The sequence below is a fragment of the Petromyzon marinus genome, chromosome 23 (genome assembly GCF_048934315.1).
Source record: "Petromyzon marinus isolate PM22_M1 ecotype Great Lakes invasive population chromosome 23, UKy_Petmar_22M1.pri1.0, whole genome shotgun sequence".
NCBI lineage: Eukaryota > Metazoa > Chordata > Hyperoartia > Petromyzontiformes > Petromyzontidae > Petromyzon > Petromyzon marinus.
The window spans coordinates 10,027,853-10,044,914 of record NC_133689.1 but is presented as its reverse complement, the minus strand read 5'-3'; the positions used below and the strand labels follow the sequence as shown (position 1 = coordinate 10,044,914).

The window sequence follows — 17,062 nt, the reverse complement described above, 5'->3', positions numbered from 1 at the left end:
CAAACTCCAAATATACAGGCGTCAGGGTCAGAATAGAACCCACGACCTCTTGCATACCAAGCGAGGAAGTTAACATATCACCACCGCAACATGCAGGAAGGCCCAAGACTGGTTCAGAGAAGCAGGTTCCCCTGAACTGATATATTCCGATTACATATCGGCCCCTATTATGTGGTGTACATTGTGTGTATGTTCCCCTGTGCCTTAGCCCAGTGTGGAGGGACCCTGACTGGCATGGGTGGCGTGATCTTGAGCCCTGGCTTTCCCGGGAACTACCCCAGCAACCAGGACTGTGTGTGGCGAATAAAGCTTCCCGTCGGGTTCGGTGAGTTATGGGCAGTGTACGTTTCTGAGCACGTGTGCGAAATTCACAATTAACTAGATATATGTCACCGTTGTGTATGGTAACATTCCGCCCCCTTAATGATGTGCAATCCGAAGGATGTCAGTTCATTAATGAGGGAGGTTAACTCTGCTTGTCATCTCTCTGGGTTATCTAAAGCTAGCTCCATACATTGTAGAGTGCCAACCGTGGTTGTCCAATAGAAAGAGCGAATGGTCCCTGTGATTTTATCGTGGAATTTCCACCACTGGCTACTGGCTCAGGGCCACCAATGAAATAAGGACACCTCCGGATGCTTGCTGACATATGATGACGCTTGAACTTGTTAATTAATTCAGGCAATGTTTTTCAACTGACGGCACGTGAGCCCAATGGTGGCCCTTTGTAAATACTACTGGAGCGGCACGCTGAGGATTGTTGTTCACGAGACGTAAATAGAGATACAGATTAGTGAGGTCAGAGAGAGATAGAGAGAGATAAACAACAGATATAGATGAGAGAGCTGCTGATAACACGTACAGATGTGTTAAATTAAAGCGACATAAAAAAAAGAGAGAGATGAGAGACCGGGAGACGAGAGGTACGTGGTTGCGTAGACGTCACGTTGCCGTCTGACGTCATAACGTGCGTACATTTGATGCCACACGGCCTGCCAGCATTTGCTAATTGTATTGTGTGGCTCAGGGGAAAATAGTTGAGAAACCCTGTATTCAGGGTATGTTGTATATTCAGGGAACAATACATCGAACTATACGGCATGGCTTTTTCTCTTCCATTAATTGAATTTCCAAGCACAGTTGTCCTATTATAATGCAATGTGATGTTGCTTCGCATTGATTTATTTGCCACTGTTTATTACATTTGCAAAAAAAAATATTCATATATATTTCGCTGCGGTTCGCCTGCAATAGAAGCTGCTTTTGACATTAATGATGGTTGAGTAACATTTCTAAATTCTAATCTTCATTTTACCCATGATATACTAGTCCCAAGTGATATGGAACTTTCATAAATGTCTCAGGACCCTCAAAGGACATTGCTCAGTTTAGTATAGGAAAGTTTGTGAATATTTTTTTTTTTATTGCCAGGATTGTAGTAATAAAAATATAGTAGTATAGGCTTGACTCAGATCATCATCCTCCCAGGGCTGATGTTGGAGTAGGCAAACACTTAGTCTTGCCTTTGGATTTATTAGGAAGTCACAGGGAGCTATGCACTTTTAAATCGAGATTGAAAACTTATTTTTATTAAGTGCTTTTTGTGTTTAGCTTGTTGCCCTTCCCCCGCACCTTCAATTAGCACGGTTGGCTACGTACGGTGGTGAAAGAACATCCAACATACGTACATTGAATGGTACTCTTTGGTTCTATTCGGTAAAGTCACGTAAAAGTATAAAACAACAAAAAAAAATCACGACGTTTCGGCCACAACACAAGTGGCCTTCATCAGGTGAAGGGACCAGACTGTCTCGAGGACAGCGCTGGAGTGAAACACAGCCAAGCTCAGACCACCAGCATGTGGACTCTACCTTGCCCCCTAGCCAGCCTGCACATGTTCACCCTCTCCCCACCTTTCATCATGCTAAGTCCGCCTATCAAATGCAAATTTTTATGCTAATTCCTTTGTCAAGGCACCTTAATTTCTCTCACACAGCTTAAAGGTCGCGGTCTGAGCTTGGCTGTGTTTCACTCCAGCGCTGTCCTCCAGACAGTCTGGTCCCTTCACCTGATGAAGGCCATTTGTGTTGTGGCCGAAACGTCGTGAATTTTTTAAAATAATTTTACGTGACTTTACCGAATAGAACCAAAGAGTATGGATCCTTGCAGTCACGAAAGCTTCAAATCTAGAATACATTGAATGGGTTTCCACTCTACCACACACGAATCAGGTGCCCCCTTAATCGTGAGGCACCTTAAGGTGCGGTTCGGCCACGCGGAAACATCTCCGCCTTTCTTGGCGTCAAAGTGTGCGTGAAGGCACCGTGGAAGCGCCCCGGGGTTGCCACTGCGTTGTCTCGCAGGAGCATACTTCCAGTTTGCCAACTTCTCCATGGAGCCCCTGCACGACTTTGTGGAGATCTTGAGTGGCCCCTCGGAGATCAGCGGGGTCATCGGCCGATTCAGCGGCACCAAAGCACCAGCCTCCACGCTCAGCACGACTCACGAGACCGTCGTGCACTTCCAGAGCGACTACTCGCAGAACAAGCAGGGCTTCCGGCTCGCGTACCAGGGTACGTGCGCTCACCGCCTCCTGGAGGGCACAAACAAATTTACGCAGATCCTTCACTCCATGTAGCCTGTACATGCTGTTGGGGGAAATCGCTGTCAGTGGTCACCTGGGATGGCCGGAATGGGGGCAATGTGACCAACACCACACTCCCGAACCAGCTCGTGTATCCCCAGTGTTGATGTTAACACTTCGCCGCACGGGCCGCTCGTTTGTGGCCATGTTGACATGCGGGAAGGTCCGAGACTGGTTTAGATAGTCACCACTGGGAATTGAACTCGAGTCGCCGTGATAGTAGCACACTGCGCTACAAATTACTGATCCACCGGTATGTTGTGTATATTGACGGTGGCCCATCCTATGGGCAGTGTGATGAGACACAAGGCACTCACGTGGCCCTCGTCAGACATCAACTCACATGACACCACTCACCAGTTTATAAAAGATGGTGGCCGTCGAGAATTAGTGGCTTCACCCGTCATCACACACACCCTACACCATGGCTGAATTTTCTGTTGAAATACAGCCTTGATAGGACCAGGTAATTGTCAAGTGTTGAGCAGATAAGCAGTTCCCAGGGCCAATAAGCCAAATTATTGGGTCAATTGTCTTATTTGCTTGTATTTTAAACCGTGTTCACTTAATCAATGTATGATAAACGTGACAGATTCATTGCAATCGTTTGAGTGATCTAAGAGGATTTCATGGAAAATACATGCGCATAGATTAACTGAGTTCACACGAGGGTGATCTTCGGGTAGCGGCTTTATTAATTTTCCTCGCGTACAACAACTGCCGTTCGCCAATAAGTGACGGTAATGTCAACATGGTGTTTGTGCCAGGCTAGGTACACTTTGAGGCTACGTGAAGTATTGAAGGCTCGCAGTCAGGAGGTCATGAAACAGACCCAGGTGCCATGGGTTGATTGACTGATATGACTGGTAGATGCACCATCTGTGCCCCCAACTGTGCCAACTTGCTGTGCTTTAGCCACCTGGCACTCCGCTCATTGTTGTGGGCATCGCTCTTCCACCCTCCACTGTTGCTGGAGGGCGACTGCCTCCAACTGCTCAGTAGCGTTCTTCATGAGCATCCTCCAAAAGAGGATGATGTTGACACCGCTGGTACTGGTCATTGGCAGGTCCAATCAGCTCCACATCCTTCTGTACCACATCAGTCCATCTCTTCTCTAGCCTATGCCACAACCGTTTAGCCCAATTTATCCAGCCAAACAGAAGCTGTGTGGGTATGTGGTAGCTGGGAATGTGGGCTACATGACCCAGCCAACGCAGCCTTGCCTGCCAGAGGAGCTCACTGATGAGACTGTATCCATATCTCTCCAGGATATGTGATCTCTAACAATCCAATCTGGATAAACCCAAAACCCTAAATGTTTCAAAGCAACGCAGATGTTAATTTAAAATACTCCACGTTTTCCAAGCATAGAGAATAGGGGGGCATAACTGTGACCGAGAAGACCCGGAGCTTCGTATGAAGCGATAGACAAGGTAGCTTCCACACAGCATTACACAGCTAATGAAAATATAATACTGCTCAACTAATTCGGAGTTGAGACCTCTGCTGCCAAACCAGAGCTGTTTACAAGCAGACTGCCCAGGTACTGAAACTTCTCCACTCTTTCCACAACTATTCCATCATTTACGTCGAGTGGAGGGCGCATTTGATGATGTAAAATACCCAGGCAGGTGCTTGTGTTCGTGCTGCTGATGGTAAAGCCCCATCTCTTAGTAGCACGCTCCACAGATCAAGCAGCTGCGCCTCCAACTCCTTCTCAGAGTGGGCCGCAATTACCAAATTATCTGCATACATAACATGGCTGACCAATAGGAAGCCATCCCTTTACCGCGTCTGGGCATCGATCAGCCTCCCATTGTATCTGTGTCTGATGAAAATACATATACAGAAAGCTTTTTCAACTGCTTGGGCCAGAGGACATTCCTGTCACATCCCAAGGTGAACAGAAAATTGCTCTAGCTCTCACCCACGTGGCTTTACCCGGGCCTTGCCACTATGATGAAGGTCCTTAATGGTTGTGAGCAGAGGGTCAGAGACTCTGAAAGCATAAAAAATAACCCAGTGGTGCCCTGGCCTATTTGTGGTATCATAGGCCTTGACTGGGTCCTTAATAGGCGGAAAGACAAAGATCTCCCATATAGCCTTGACAGACTTTTAGGGAAAATGCTGTTAGCGAGCACTGATGAAGGCCGACACATGACGGGGGTGGGTGGCCAACATCACGCCCAGATGCACACATGTACACATGCTCGTAGGAAACCGTCTCTCCAGGAGCCCCGCGCTCAAGTTACACCCCCATTTTTATCCTCTGTCTCCCAGTCTCTTCTCAAACCTCCTGGAAGGTTCTACAAGTGTCTCCTTTCCTTCTTCTTACCAAACCTGTCCCTTCTCTCTTAACCAACTCTAACGTCCTTCATTTGCTTGTTCCCTTTTGCTGCCCTTTTCGCTTAAGGAATCCCCGTGCTTCTCCCCAGACAGCTGTCCTATAGCGGCATTTATTTAAGTGGCATTCAGCGACCCTTACATATGGATACACTCAACCAACCCGTTATTTTGTAAAATAAATTATTCTCTAAACGAACGGGCAATGGTTGTTACCCATTTCCTAAGGCTTTGGAATCCAACACAATAATCAACCTGCTTAATTTGTATTTTACATACTTGCAAAAATCCGATTGAGATGGCTTTGTCAGTTTGCTCATAATGCATTTAGAGGACCATAATAAGATCAAATCCTCGTTCATGGGTCCACAACTCAGCCAATCATCTTTCTAGGGTTGATAAATTTGGTACCACATTGTGAGTCATCATTTTGAGGCTTCATCCTACCATGCGAATGTGGATTTGATAACGCCCGTTCACGGCCACCTAAGCATTTGAGCAAGTCCACTTGTTTGAGTGGAAAACTACAATGGATTTTTTTTTTGGTGGCGGTAAATTCTAGCTGGATGCCAACTGTTGATAGAATGCTCACCTCGCAACTCATGGGTCGCCAAGTGAGATCACCGACCATGGGACTTTTCAGCCCACTATCTCTCCCTGTGAGATCTATAAAATAGAGTACCAGTTTGTGAAACGCCAACAGTGGTCATCGTATGCAGCAACAGGCCCCCTATTGAATTAATTATTTTATTCCAATGCATTTGTCCCTGTCATTCAGAAAGACTAATGTCGGTCGTAACTTTAAGTTCTTAATGTTAAACATATGCCTAAGCATCTTCTTGGTTCTTTTGGTAAAGTTACGTAGAAGGGAAATAATAAAATAATAAAAATTAAACATAATAAAATAAAATTCTCACGACGTTTCGGCCACAACACAAGCAGCCGTCCTCAGGCGAAGAAACAGAACTGTCGGGAAGACAGCGCTCCAATGAACACTGCTAAGCTTGGCAGCGTCTTTTAAGCTGGGTGGGAGGAGCAGAGCGCCTTGACAAAGGAGTTTACATATCAACAGAAGAATTTAGCATTGAAGTAGCTAAGTTAATGTGATAGATTAGCAGGATGTTAAAGTCAGAAATTAGCATGTAACTGGGAGATTAGCATGATGTTAATGTGAGGAATTAGCATGTAACTGGTCACGGAAGTAGCTATGTTACAGTCAGAGTTTATTTATATCTAGTTCGGTGTGCGTAAGTCTGATAAGAGCTAAGCTAGTTCTAGATGGAATTCGTTTTGCATTAGAAGAAGTTACAGTAGCAGAAGTTAGTGTAAATGCGGTTGGTATTACCTTAGAGTCGCAGCATCTCTTCAGAAAGGTGAGAGACTCGATTAGTTGAGCCTTCTTATCCCGGAGTTTGTTGAAGGATCTCAAGGTTATGTGGAATCCCTCCCCGTAGAGGCGGTTAAATTTTGATTTAAAGCTTTCGTGCAGTCACTAAAGCTTTAAATCAAAATATAAGCCTCAGCATTCATACAGCCAGTAATAATTGCGTATACAGCCTATACGGATGCAACATAACTGAATGCAATATTATTGGCTACCTATTTATTTATCTTGCCCCTTTATCTTAATTTTCTAATCAGTGTCCGAGCAATTATCTTGACATTGCCCAGCGTCTTCATTAAATGTGGTGTGAGATATCCTTTGATGGCTAAATTCAATGCATTTTTTTTCTCTCCAAATCAATATTCTTGACATCTGCGCGGTGACTGACAAAGCCTCCTCGTCTTGTCCTTTAAGTGTAATGCTTGTGCCATTTGCTTTGTGCTCTATTTCAACGTCGTTTCATTACCTTTCTCCTTATCACAATGGCAAATGAACAAAAATTTATCTTGAAATTTAACGCGTTCTGTAAACATGGCCTCGCAGAGCTCGTGAGAAGTTCATATGTCTGCACCTGGTTGGTCAAGCATACGTTATAGATTGTTTTTATTGCCTTAAGTTATGGAAACACGGAAGTGGCCCCAGATGCTTTTTGGATAATTTGTGAAAACCACTGCTAAGTTCCCATACATACATATTTTGTAAAGTCTTAATTATATGGTTTGTATAACACCATACCACCCCTTCATGTGCAATACACGTGCCGGCTAGCTGGCTGATACAGCTTCTTGAAACAAAATGTTGAACCTTTGCCTCTAGGTCTCATTTGTGTAAGCCGTGCATGCTTGTGTAGTGACTAACTTGGAGACGTAAGTTCTTGGAGGCAGTTATTTAATTAACACCGAGCACACTTTGTACAATACACACCCTACACTGTTACACACTCTGCTGTCTCTCGCTTATACGCAACTCTACACTGGTTGCTCGCCTACACACAACAGCCATCTGACACTGACGGCGCTGAACTAAGACGTCTAGCAGCACAATATCAAGTGACGACGACAGTGACGAAGGCGGCGAGACGACAGCGATGATGGTGACGATCTTCAGCAGCAACGACGGCGGGGTTCCCACTCCAAACGACAGCCCCGAGGTCCCCTCCTGGGGCCCCTCTTATACTGTCAGCGTGGCCTGGCTCCGCCCCCGGCCACGCCCCCCTTCTGGAACCTACTAGCGGGCTCTCGACGTGTCCCTTCCATAACCTTTCCCCCAGATCCCTCTCAGGTCTATCACGTGGCCTGCTGTCAGTCAGCGCCGCTACAAGCTGCAGATCCCCTTCCCAGCCAGCAGCCAGCGCTATGCTGCTACGTGACCAATTCTATGTCACTACACTTGTATACGTGTCCATGCATGCTCAGTGTTTGTGTTTATGAGTGCATTTTACATATGGGGAGTAGTTGCACTGTGTTTAGCACAACTGCACCATCAACCCAGCGACACGAGTTAAATTCCGAGCCATTGACAGCATCGGTGGCACGTGATAGCTGAACTGAGCCCTGTAATCTTCCCTGGGTCGACTCTGCTTCTTAATGAATACACCTTTGCAGGATGTAAACATCAGCAATGAAAATATGTGAAGGCAGCCAGACATGGTTCTGACCATGCACCATGACATGGTTAATAGGTGCTCGCAAACAGTACTTGCCCCACTGGTTTATATAGATTATATGGGTGAGTAGTGCACGTGTTCTCGTATGTATGTGTGCTCATGTGTTTGCACGTGTATTTGTGTGTTCATCTATGTGCATTTATAGTATTTTTAAATTATCGAAAAATTACTAATGAATGGGACTGTGTTAGCAATGTTAGACACGCACAAGAAACAAAACACCGCACCCATCACCAGTCCCTGATTATAACACGTTAGTTCGCGATACAGCTTTGGCAGTGGTGCAGAATCACAAATAAATAAACAAAAAAATCAACACGTTCATCAATAACGCTGCCCTAAAAATTAAAAATGCATAATAGGCCTCTCGATGTTGTTAACATATCAAATGTTAATTCATCATGACACTCGTGGTCCATTCCAATCCAGGAAATGGCCCTCTTCAAAGTAGAGAGAGAGCAGAGAGATAAACTTCGCTGGGGAGATTGCACTTTCAAGTGCACGAATCTGTGTGTGTATGTATGCGCCTATTTTTGTTGTGGTGGAGCGGCAGCGTAGTGGTTACCGCGCTGCGCTACAAACCCGACCCACTCGAGTTCGATTCCCGTTCATGGAAAACACCAGTGACGATTAGCTGAACCAGTCGTAGACATCCCCTAGGTCGTCTCGGCCTCAAAAATGAGTACCTGGTGCGGTGTGTAAACATCGCCACTGGGGAGACAAAGGCGGCCTGCCGTGGTGCTGGCCACCCACCCCCTCGTGTGCCGTGCCGGCCTTCATAGGTGCTCGCTCTCAGCACCTGCCTCTACAGTCTGTCAGGGCTATACGGGGGATTTTTTGTCTCCATATTTATATTGTAAATACACCATGTGCATTCCGTACACAAGGCATTGTTTTAACGACCGTCTTGGCTTGTTGCAGCGTACCAGCTGAGCTCCTGCCCCAACCCTAACCCATTCCGCAACGGCTTGGTGATCGGCAATGACTTTGGTGTTGGCAAATCGGTGTCCTTCGAGTGCTTCCCGGGCTACACGCTCATCGGCCACACCGTCCTCACCTGCCTACACGGCTACAGCAGAAACTGGGACCACGCCATCCCCGAGTGTGAAGGTGAGACGCAGCCACCCTCCTGAACGGGTGCCACGGTGGTGAGATGTTAACTGCCTCGCTTTATGTACAGGAGGTCGTGGGTTCGATCCCAACCCTGACGTCTGTTGTGTATGCGAGGTTTGGGATTCATCTCTGGGGCCTGCGGTTTTTCCCTCCACATTTAGAATCAACATGCGTTTAGAGTTACGCGGTTGCTATACATATCCACGTGATAAGCCACTTCGTTGAGCTATCATTTGTGGCCAGGTATCTTGAAAAATAGCAATATATATTCTTAGCTTTTTCGGTAAAGTCACGTTGAAGGGAAACAATAAAATAATAAAATATATATAACAATAAAAATTCTCACGACGTTTCGACCATAACACAAACGGTCGTCATCAAGTGTGTCGGTTTGCAGGATGACGACCGTTTGTGTTATGGTCGAAACGTCGTGAGAATTTTTATTGTTTTATATATATTATTATTTTATTGTTTCCCTTCAACGTGAGTTTACCGAAAAAGCTAAGAATATGAATTACTGCAGTCACGAAAGCTTTAAATCAAAATAGCAATATAGCTCAGTGGTAAAATAAAACATTGTTTTTAATGTTTTGTTTAAATCTTGTATGTACACAGTGCATTGACACTCATGGATTAGTATGAAATGTGAAGGTGGAGTCCCGCAATTCTTGCTCACCGCCACTCTAGAGGGAGCTCGAGAGAACATCCCCTATAGTTTATTTTGGCATAATACTACTACTTTCATTTTATATCGCGTCATTCATGCTAATAGCATCCCATAACGCTGTGCGTTAATTATACATAACGGGACCAAATCCCGTGTACAGCCACTACCAAGCGAATGAAAATCATACTGCTACCAAGCAAAATAAAAAAATGAAAGAACGATTGAACAAAAGGCACCAAGACAAAAAGCACCAAGCTTACTCTTCCACGCTGCTCCGATGCGTTGGAAGAAGTCAGAGTAGCGACACTTCACCGAGTTGAGCGTGGACCAGCCAATCCACTGTCATGTGGCCAATGTCCGACTTTTGAATTTCGTTCTTCCAAGTTAAACACATTTTTAGGGACATAGGACTTTCCGAAAACGTACATCTGTGGAAGAAACCCTACATTTGTTTTAATTCTAAATTTGTTGTTTGCAAAAAGATGTTAGTTTATTTAATTCGTTATTTTGCAAATGATTGTAGCTTTACTGGGTTTTTTTTCATATTGTGAAGCACCTTGGGATTGCCTGTTGAAAATTGTGCTTCAACAAAGTTGAATGTTTACATTTGTTTTCTTGAGATTATGAGTGTACCGGTAATATGCTGCGTAAATACTCCAAGTGTGTGTATGTGTGTATAAGATGATGCAGTGCCGTGGTTAGACCTGCTTGACTTTCAATGGGACAATCGAAAGCTGAAATCCAGAATGTGAGGGTTGACTCATCATCTCACTGAGGTTATTAAAACGTGTACCATGTTGTGGGACATCAACAGTGTTTGTCCTATGGAGAGCCTGGCCCATGCCACCGCAATCTATCATTTCCATCACTGGAGATGAGATCCACTCTAGCATTAAAATTGAAATATTACTGGATCTCATTGTTCATCATCTTCCGTTGTTTTTTACAATTTCCCAGCTACTATTTCACTGCACTGTGAGGCTGGTGACCTGGTTTCAACTTCCAGCCATGGCTCATATCAGTAAAATCGATGTCTTAATTGGTCTTTGCAACAGCACTGACCAGCGTGGTTAAGTATGGTCAAGCAACCGTCATGACCGACACAGCACAGGGAGGTTCTAATGGAGCAGTGTATTGACAATAAGCTTTACGTTATCATTCTCTTAGCAAAATGCCCAATGCGGAATTTGAGGAACGTTCTATGATAACCCAGGGGAGGCTAAGCGATAATCATGAATCGAACCTGGTCTACTGGGTTTGTAGTTAATTGTGCTAACCACTCTGCTATTGCTCTTCATAACATTAACTTATCCCATATAGACATACCAGATCATTGGGAGCAAGTGCTGTTAGTGAGCACCTGTGAAGGCCGACACCGCACACGAGGGGGTGGGTGGCCAGCACCACGCCCGGCCGCCGCTGTCTACCCAGTGGCGATGTTTACACACTCATTAGAGGCCGAGTCGACCCAGGGGAGGCCCACGATTCGGTTCAGATAATAGTCACTGGTGATGGCCATGAGCGGGAATCGGACTCGGGTCACCGGGTTTGTAGCGCGGCGTGCTAACCGCTGCACCACCGTTCTCCTCATGAACGCACATGGGCACAAACACGCGCAAACACACAGACGCACGTGAAATGCAAGCACACACACCGGAGCCGCTATGTACTGTTTCTGCTAAAGGGAGCATAGACCAAAATCGCTTCCATCCATCACACGATGTGGCCACATGTTTCAGTGACTCAGTGCATTTGTGCCAAAGGCCACAGGTGCACTGATCTGGGACTTGATACAAATGCTCATCTCTGCACCCCATTTTAATCAATCAGCCAGTACATCTGTCCTTTATCTCTAGCCATGTAAAACCCTACTGAAATACACTATCTATTTCACACACACACACACAAAGTCGGGTTGTAAGTCAGCGTCTCTCGGCTCACCCTAGCGATGGCTTGGTCCTCATCTTCCGAGGCCTAGGGGTCGGGCAAACTGCGGCTCCGGAGCCACGTGCGGCTCTCCAACGGACCGCTTCGTGACGTCATTTATTAAGGACCGCCGTCTCCGTATTCACATGCATTGTGGCAATTGATATATTGAGTTGTTTTTACCGAATTCGGAAGGAAAAAAAATGTGCCTCTTCTTGTTATTTTGGTTGCGGACCACTGTCCTAGATGGTCCCTAGCCTGCGGTGAAAATTACACATTCCCATTGTCAGGCACCAGTCCCTTCTTGAGACGATCTGACTTCCAACAAAGTGGTACTCGGCTCACTGCTTTCGTGAGTCTTCGACGTTGCGTGTCCAGCTTGTGCCACGTGTCTTGAGATTACCCTCCACGTGCTGGGAGCACCTTCAGGAAGGGCATTTTAACAAGCTCCCAGTACGTGGAGAGGAACGTCGGACATCGTGGCGAGCAGCGCGACCCAATGACACGTCGAAGAGCTACGTGGCAACTCGGTTTATTCAGCCAGGAAGGTAAATTGGTGTTAATCGAGCGCTTCAAATGATTCAAACTCCACATCTGAGTGAAGGGCTGGAGCCACGATGCCACGAGGCTTGATTTTGATTTGTGTAAAATATACACGAGACAAACGGCAAGTGCATACCATTGTTGTCCTGATTGTTAAACAAAATACACGAAGCCACGTTGGAAGTGCACGTTGAAGAAATGTCATGAAAAGCCCGAGTCACGACCAGTTTGATTTTAACCCCTTGACACAATTGTGCTGTTAACTGGAGCTACTGCAAATGCAGTTCGGCCTTGTTCTTGCAGCAGTGATTGTCTTGGTTTCCATGCCACTGTTTTTAATTCGTATTTAATCACCGCTTATTGTTTATCCTGTTTGGCAGTCGCTTTTGGCGTCGGTTTTGTGAAAAAAAATGTTTTTTGCTCTTGCTATAATTTGCACATTCCCGCCATGCAATGTCCTGTAACTGCCGCCATTGCCAGGGCCATTGTCGATTCTCATGAAAGAGCTGCTTGGCTTCACGGGCCTTCGCAGCAGCTGAAATAATCAAGTCTGAGTCTTGAGACCTTGGGGCACCGTTCCAAATAAAAGAAAAATCTAGCAAGCAATCAGTAGCTCCGTGAGTGCTGATCGGAATCTGGGCCGTGCGTGCTGGCATCAGCACGCTCGGACCCTCCGTGGGCTATGCTGACCAATCACCCCTCGTCAGTCTCGCACGCGTGCACACGCAGACACGCGTGATGACATGGACGCGAGTCTTGCTTCATCCTCCGCCGAGGTGCAGATTCATAGCGCTTTGCCAAATACGGCTTTGTTGCTACTTGATAATAATGATGACGGACGGTGATGACGATCAGATGACAGTGGCTCTTATGAAGAGAAAGGAAGATGATGATGATGATGGTGGTAATGATAAATTAAGTTGATGTTTATACCGATTGTTGTGGTAAATGAAGGTAATGATGGATGATTATGGGTTGATCCAACAACCCATAATCCACCAAAATAACACCAAAATCCCTGTCTGGTGGTTACCCACCAGCCCTTAACCTTGACAGAGCACCCTGCATCATGGCACCCATGGAGTCGCCCTACGGGAGAGTCCCAGAACATGGGGGCCACTGATGTGCACCATGGCCAGTCGTGAAACTGAAGTTTTTCCGGTTTTATCTCAGTAGATTTACAAGGTTCTAAATGAATAACTTGCTTCATGAAACATGAAAGGAAGGCAAAGCCATTTGCTAACAAATTATAAGACCATAAATCTGGATGACAGTATTTCCTAAATCACTAGTCAAATCGTAGACAGTGAAAAGGTTGATTACCCTTTTCGTTAGAAATAAATGGGTGCCACACTTGAAGGAAATTCAATATTTGTGTACACTTAATGCTGGTCTCTCCCATGGTGAATGTGGAATTTCCATCACCGTCTCAGTGCCACCAACTGAAAACAGCAACCACCCGTTTGCTGAGCAGGGATACACTTTGTTATACTTAACTTGACCGAACGATCGTGCTCAATTTTTTGCAAATTAAATATGATAAAACAATGCGTCCGTGTGTTAGATTTAATTGTGCACGTTTGTTTTGGCAAATATGACAAACTGTGACAAGGCAACCATGTAAAGCAGTTTGATAAAATGCAATGCGTTAGTGCCCCTTCAGCTGATATTGATGGACTGAGATGGGCAAACATTGCTTCACACGTTTGTGGAGTGATTGTTGGTCTATCCTAAGGCATCCATGTCCCTATATACCCTGACTTAATCTTGCGACTTGCTTCCATTACTCAGAAAATTGCCTTTGTAATCACCGCACGGGCAGCACAGAACATAGCATGTAGTCTGCATACATCCAAGACTACATTAACATCCACGAATGAATTGGGCGAGAAATATAATCTCATTTACATAAAAAATGAGCTCTTACTAAAGAACACAGACGATACAATCTAGTTTTGTAATGAATATGCTTAAAACATTCTGCTCCCATACATCATTTCAAGCATTGGGCTTAACACTGCAAATTCTGGAGGTGAAAAGGATATTTTGTCTCAAAGGGAATCGCCGAGGTGCATTTCTCTCACTAAAATAGTTCCTCTTTAAGCCAGGGATTGAAAAATGTCAAAGCACTTTGGTGGAATGTCTGGCGGGTCACACACGCGCAAACAGATGATTATTTTCTGCGTGAATCCCACCTGCGACGTGATCAAAACATCTGGAACACTTCCATCAAGAGCACTGCATTCTGAACAAGTACAGTCAACGGTAGGTGATGTTTCAGGGCAATGGCCCTTCACAGCACATAGAGAGTCCAAACGTTGCCTAAAATATTTGTTTTTAATCTAGTGTTATTGACGGATGTGTCGAGATATGTTGTTGGTTGTGCACCACTGCGGACGCAGAACCACCAAATAATTTTAAAGGTCAAGAGGTGGCTTTTAGATTGCAGGGTATGACGTATGCCGGTGTGTGTGTGTGTATATGCAGTTTGTGGGGAGCGGTAGTGTAGCGGTTAGCGCACTGCGCTATGAACCCGGCGACCCGGGTTCGATTCCCGCTCACGGCCAACACCAGTGACGATTATCTGAACCGGTCCCGGGCCTCCCCTAGGTCGACTCAGCCTCAAATGAGTACCTGGTGCGGTGTGTAAACATTGCCACTAGGGAGACAAAGGCGGTCGGGCGTGGTGCTGGCCACCCACCCCCTCGTGTACCGTTCCGGCCTTCATAGGTGCTCGCTAACAGCACTTACCCCTACAGTCTGTTAAGGCTATACGGGTGATGTTTGTATATGCAGTTTATACAGTCTGTTAAGGCTATACGGGTGATGTTTGTATATGCAGTTTAACAGCAGAGGTCTCACTCCGAATCAGTCGAGCGGAAATATATTTTCATCGGTTGCGTAACGCTGTGTGGAAGCTACCTGGTCTGTCGCTCCGCACTAAGTTTCAGGCCACGGTCATACCCTCCCTTCTCTACGCTTGTGAAACGTGGACCCCCCTAATGGAACATCTTCGCCGGTTAGAAACATTTAGGCTAGCCTGTCTACGATCCATCCTGGGTTTAACCAGGCTGGATTGTGTGAGGAGCTCACAAATCCTTGAAAGATCTGGGCAAGGTCCCATCGGTTAGCTCCTCCGGCGGGCAAGGCTGCGTTGGCTGGGTCATGTAGCCCGCATGCCCAGCCACCGCATGCCGAAACAGCTTTTGTTCGGCCGGATCGAGGGGGCTAAACGGGCGCGGCACGGGCTAGAGAAGAGATGGAGTGATGTGGTACAGGAGGACGTGGAGCTGAGTGGACTTGCCGATGACTGGTAACAGCGGTGTCAAGATCGGCCTCTGTGGAGGAGGCTCGTGAAGGACGCTACTGGGCAGTTGGAGGCAGTCGCCCTCCAACAACAACGGAGGGCGGAGGAGCGACGCTCACAACAACGAGCGGAGCGCCGGGTGGCTAAAGCACAGCAGGTTGGCACAGTAGGGGGCACAGGTGGTGCATCAGCCAGTCATCTCAGTCAGTCGACCCGTGGCACCTGGGTCTGCCCCGTGACCTCCTGCCAGCGGGCGTTCGACACTTCACGTGGCCTCAAGGTGCACATGGCCTGGCACAAGCGTCGTGGTGACGTCACTGCCACTTAGTGGTGAATGGCGGTTGTTGTTGTGTATGCAGATTTCAAACAATTTCTTTCTCTCTTAGAATACATTGGGTTTTTTTCCACACACTCTGGTTCCTACCGCCATGTAAATAAACAAATGCTAAATTTTGAACATGATCAGGTGTACTTTCAGAACAAAGGTTCGAGACTTCACTTGGTAAGAAGAGAACAATAGCCACAGACCCTGTACTCTTTCTTTGCAATGTTGATGTGTTTGTTCCTGCAGCAGCTGTGCTCACACAGCATAGCCGGGCAACTGAATAAACGGGGATCATCCGTGTAACAAATCACATAAACTCAAGCTCAGTGTCGCTATCCTTCCTCAGACACGTGCAGTATAAACTTTCATGGATGGCTCTATTCCAGTTGTAAAATAAAAAAACATCCTCTTTCCTGTGGTCCTAGCTGCAGATAAGCTGCTTACTGGGTATTTTATGAATTAAAAAAACACAAATTATTTTTACGACGTTTAAATGTAACACATTGTTTGATGGCGCTGCGTTGGCGGTGGTGCACAAGCACAAATCGAGTGGACGAGAAGATAGAGTGGACGAGAAGATAGAGTGGGCGATAAGATAGAGTGGGCGAGAAGATAGAGTGGACGAGAAGATAGAGTGGATGAGAAGATAGAGTGGATGAGAAGAGTTGGAGACTGCGCGTTACAACGTGAGGCATGATGTCCTGTAGCTCATCGGATTTCTCCAGGATATTCTTTGGTTCTTTCGGTAAAGTCACGTAGGTAAAAATAAAAAAATAAAGTTAATCAAATCACGACGTCCCCCCCCCCCTCCTCTTACCCTATATAATAATCTCTTATTACGAAATAGCTCTCTTTACAGTAATTTTGCTGTGCTAGTTACACCTGATGATGGAAGCTTGTGTTGCCTCCGAAACGTCGTGATTTGATTAACTTTATTTTTTATTTTTACCTACGTGACTTTACCAAAAGAACCAAATAGTATGGATCATTGCAGTCACGAAAACTTCAAATCTAGAATTCTCCAGGATAAATACAGATTCTGATTCTGATGATGACATATTATTTTGAAATGTTTTCTGATGACTCATTTTTTAATTGGAATATGAATACTTACCTAATAGTAGCTATTAAGTAACAGACAAAC

General features: G+C 45.8%; 1 protein-coding gene across 2 annotated transcripts in view; it reads left to right on the top strand.

The window, feature by feature from the left end:
• Window positions 1-17,062, top strand: part of LOC116945092 (CUB and sushi domain-containing protein 1-like) — a 630,678-nt gene that overhangs the window by 486,039 nt on the left and 127,577 nt on the right. For both annotated transcript variants that reach the window (XM_032959197.2, XM_032959196.2), the window contains exons 40-42: window positions 209-325; window positions 2,364-2,573; window positions 8,959-9,147. In XM_032959197.2, the coding sequence (XP_032815088.2) occupies window positions 209-325; window positions 2,364-2,573; window positions 8,959-9,147 (516 nt within the window). The remainder of the gene's footprint in view (window positions 1-208; window positions 326-2,363; window positions 2,574-8,958; window positions 9,148-17,062) is intronic.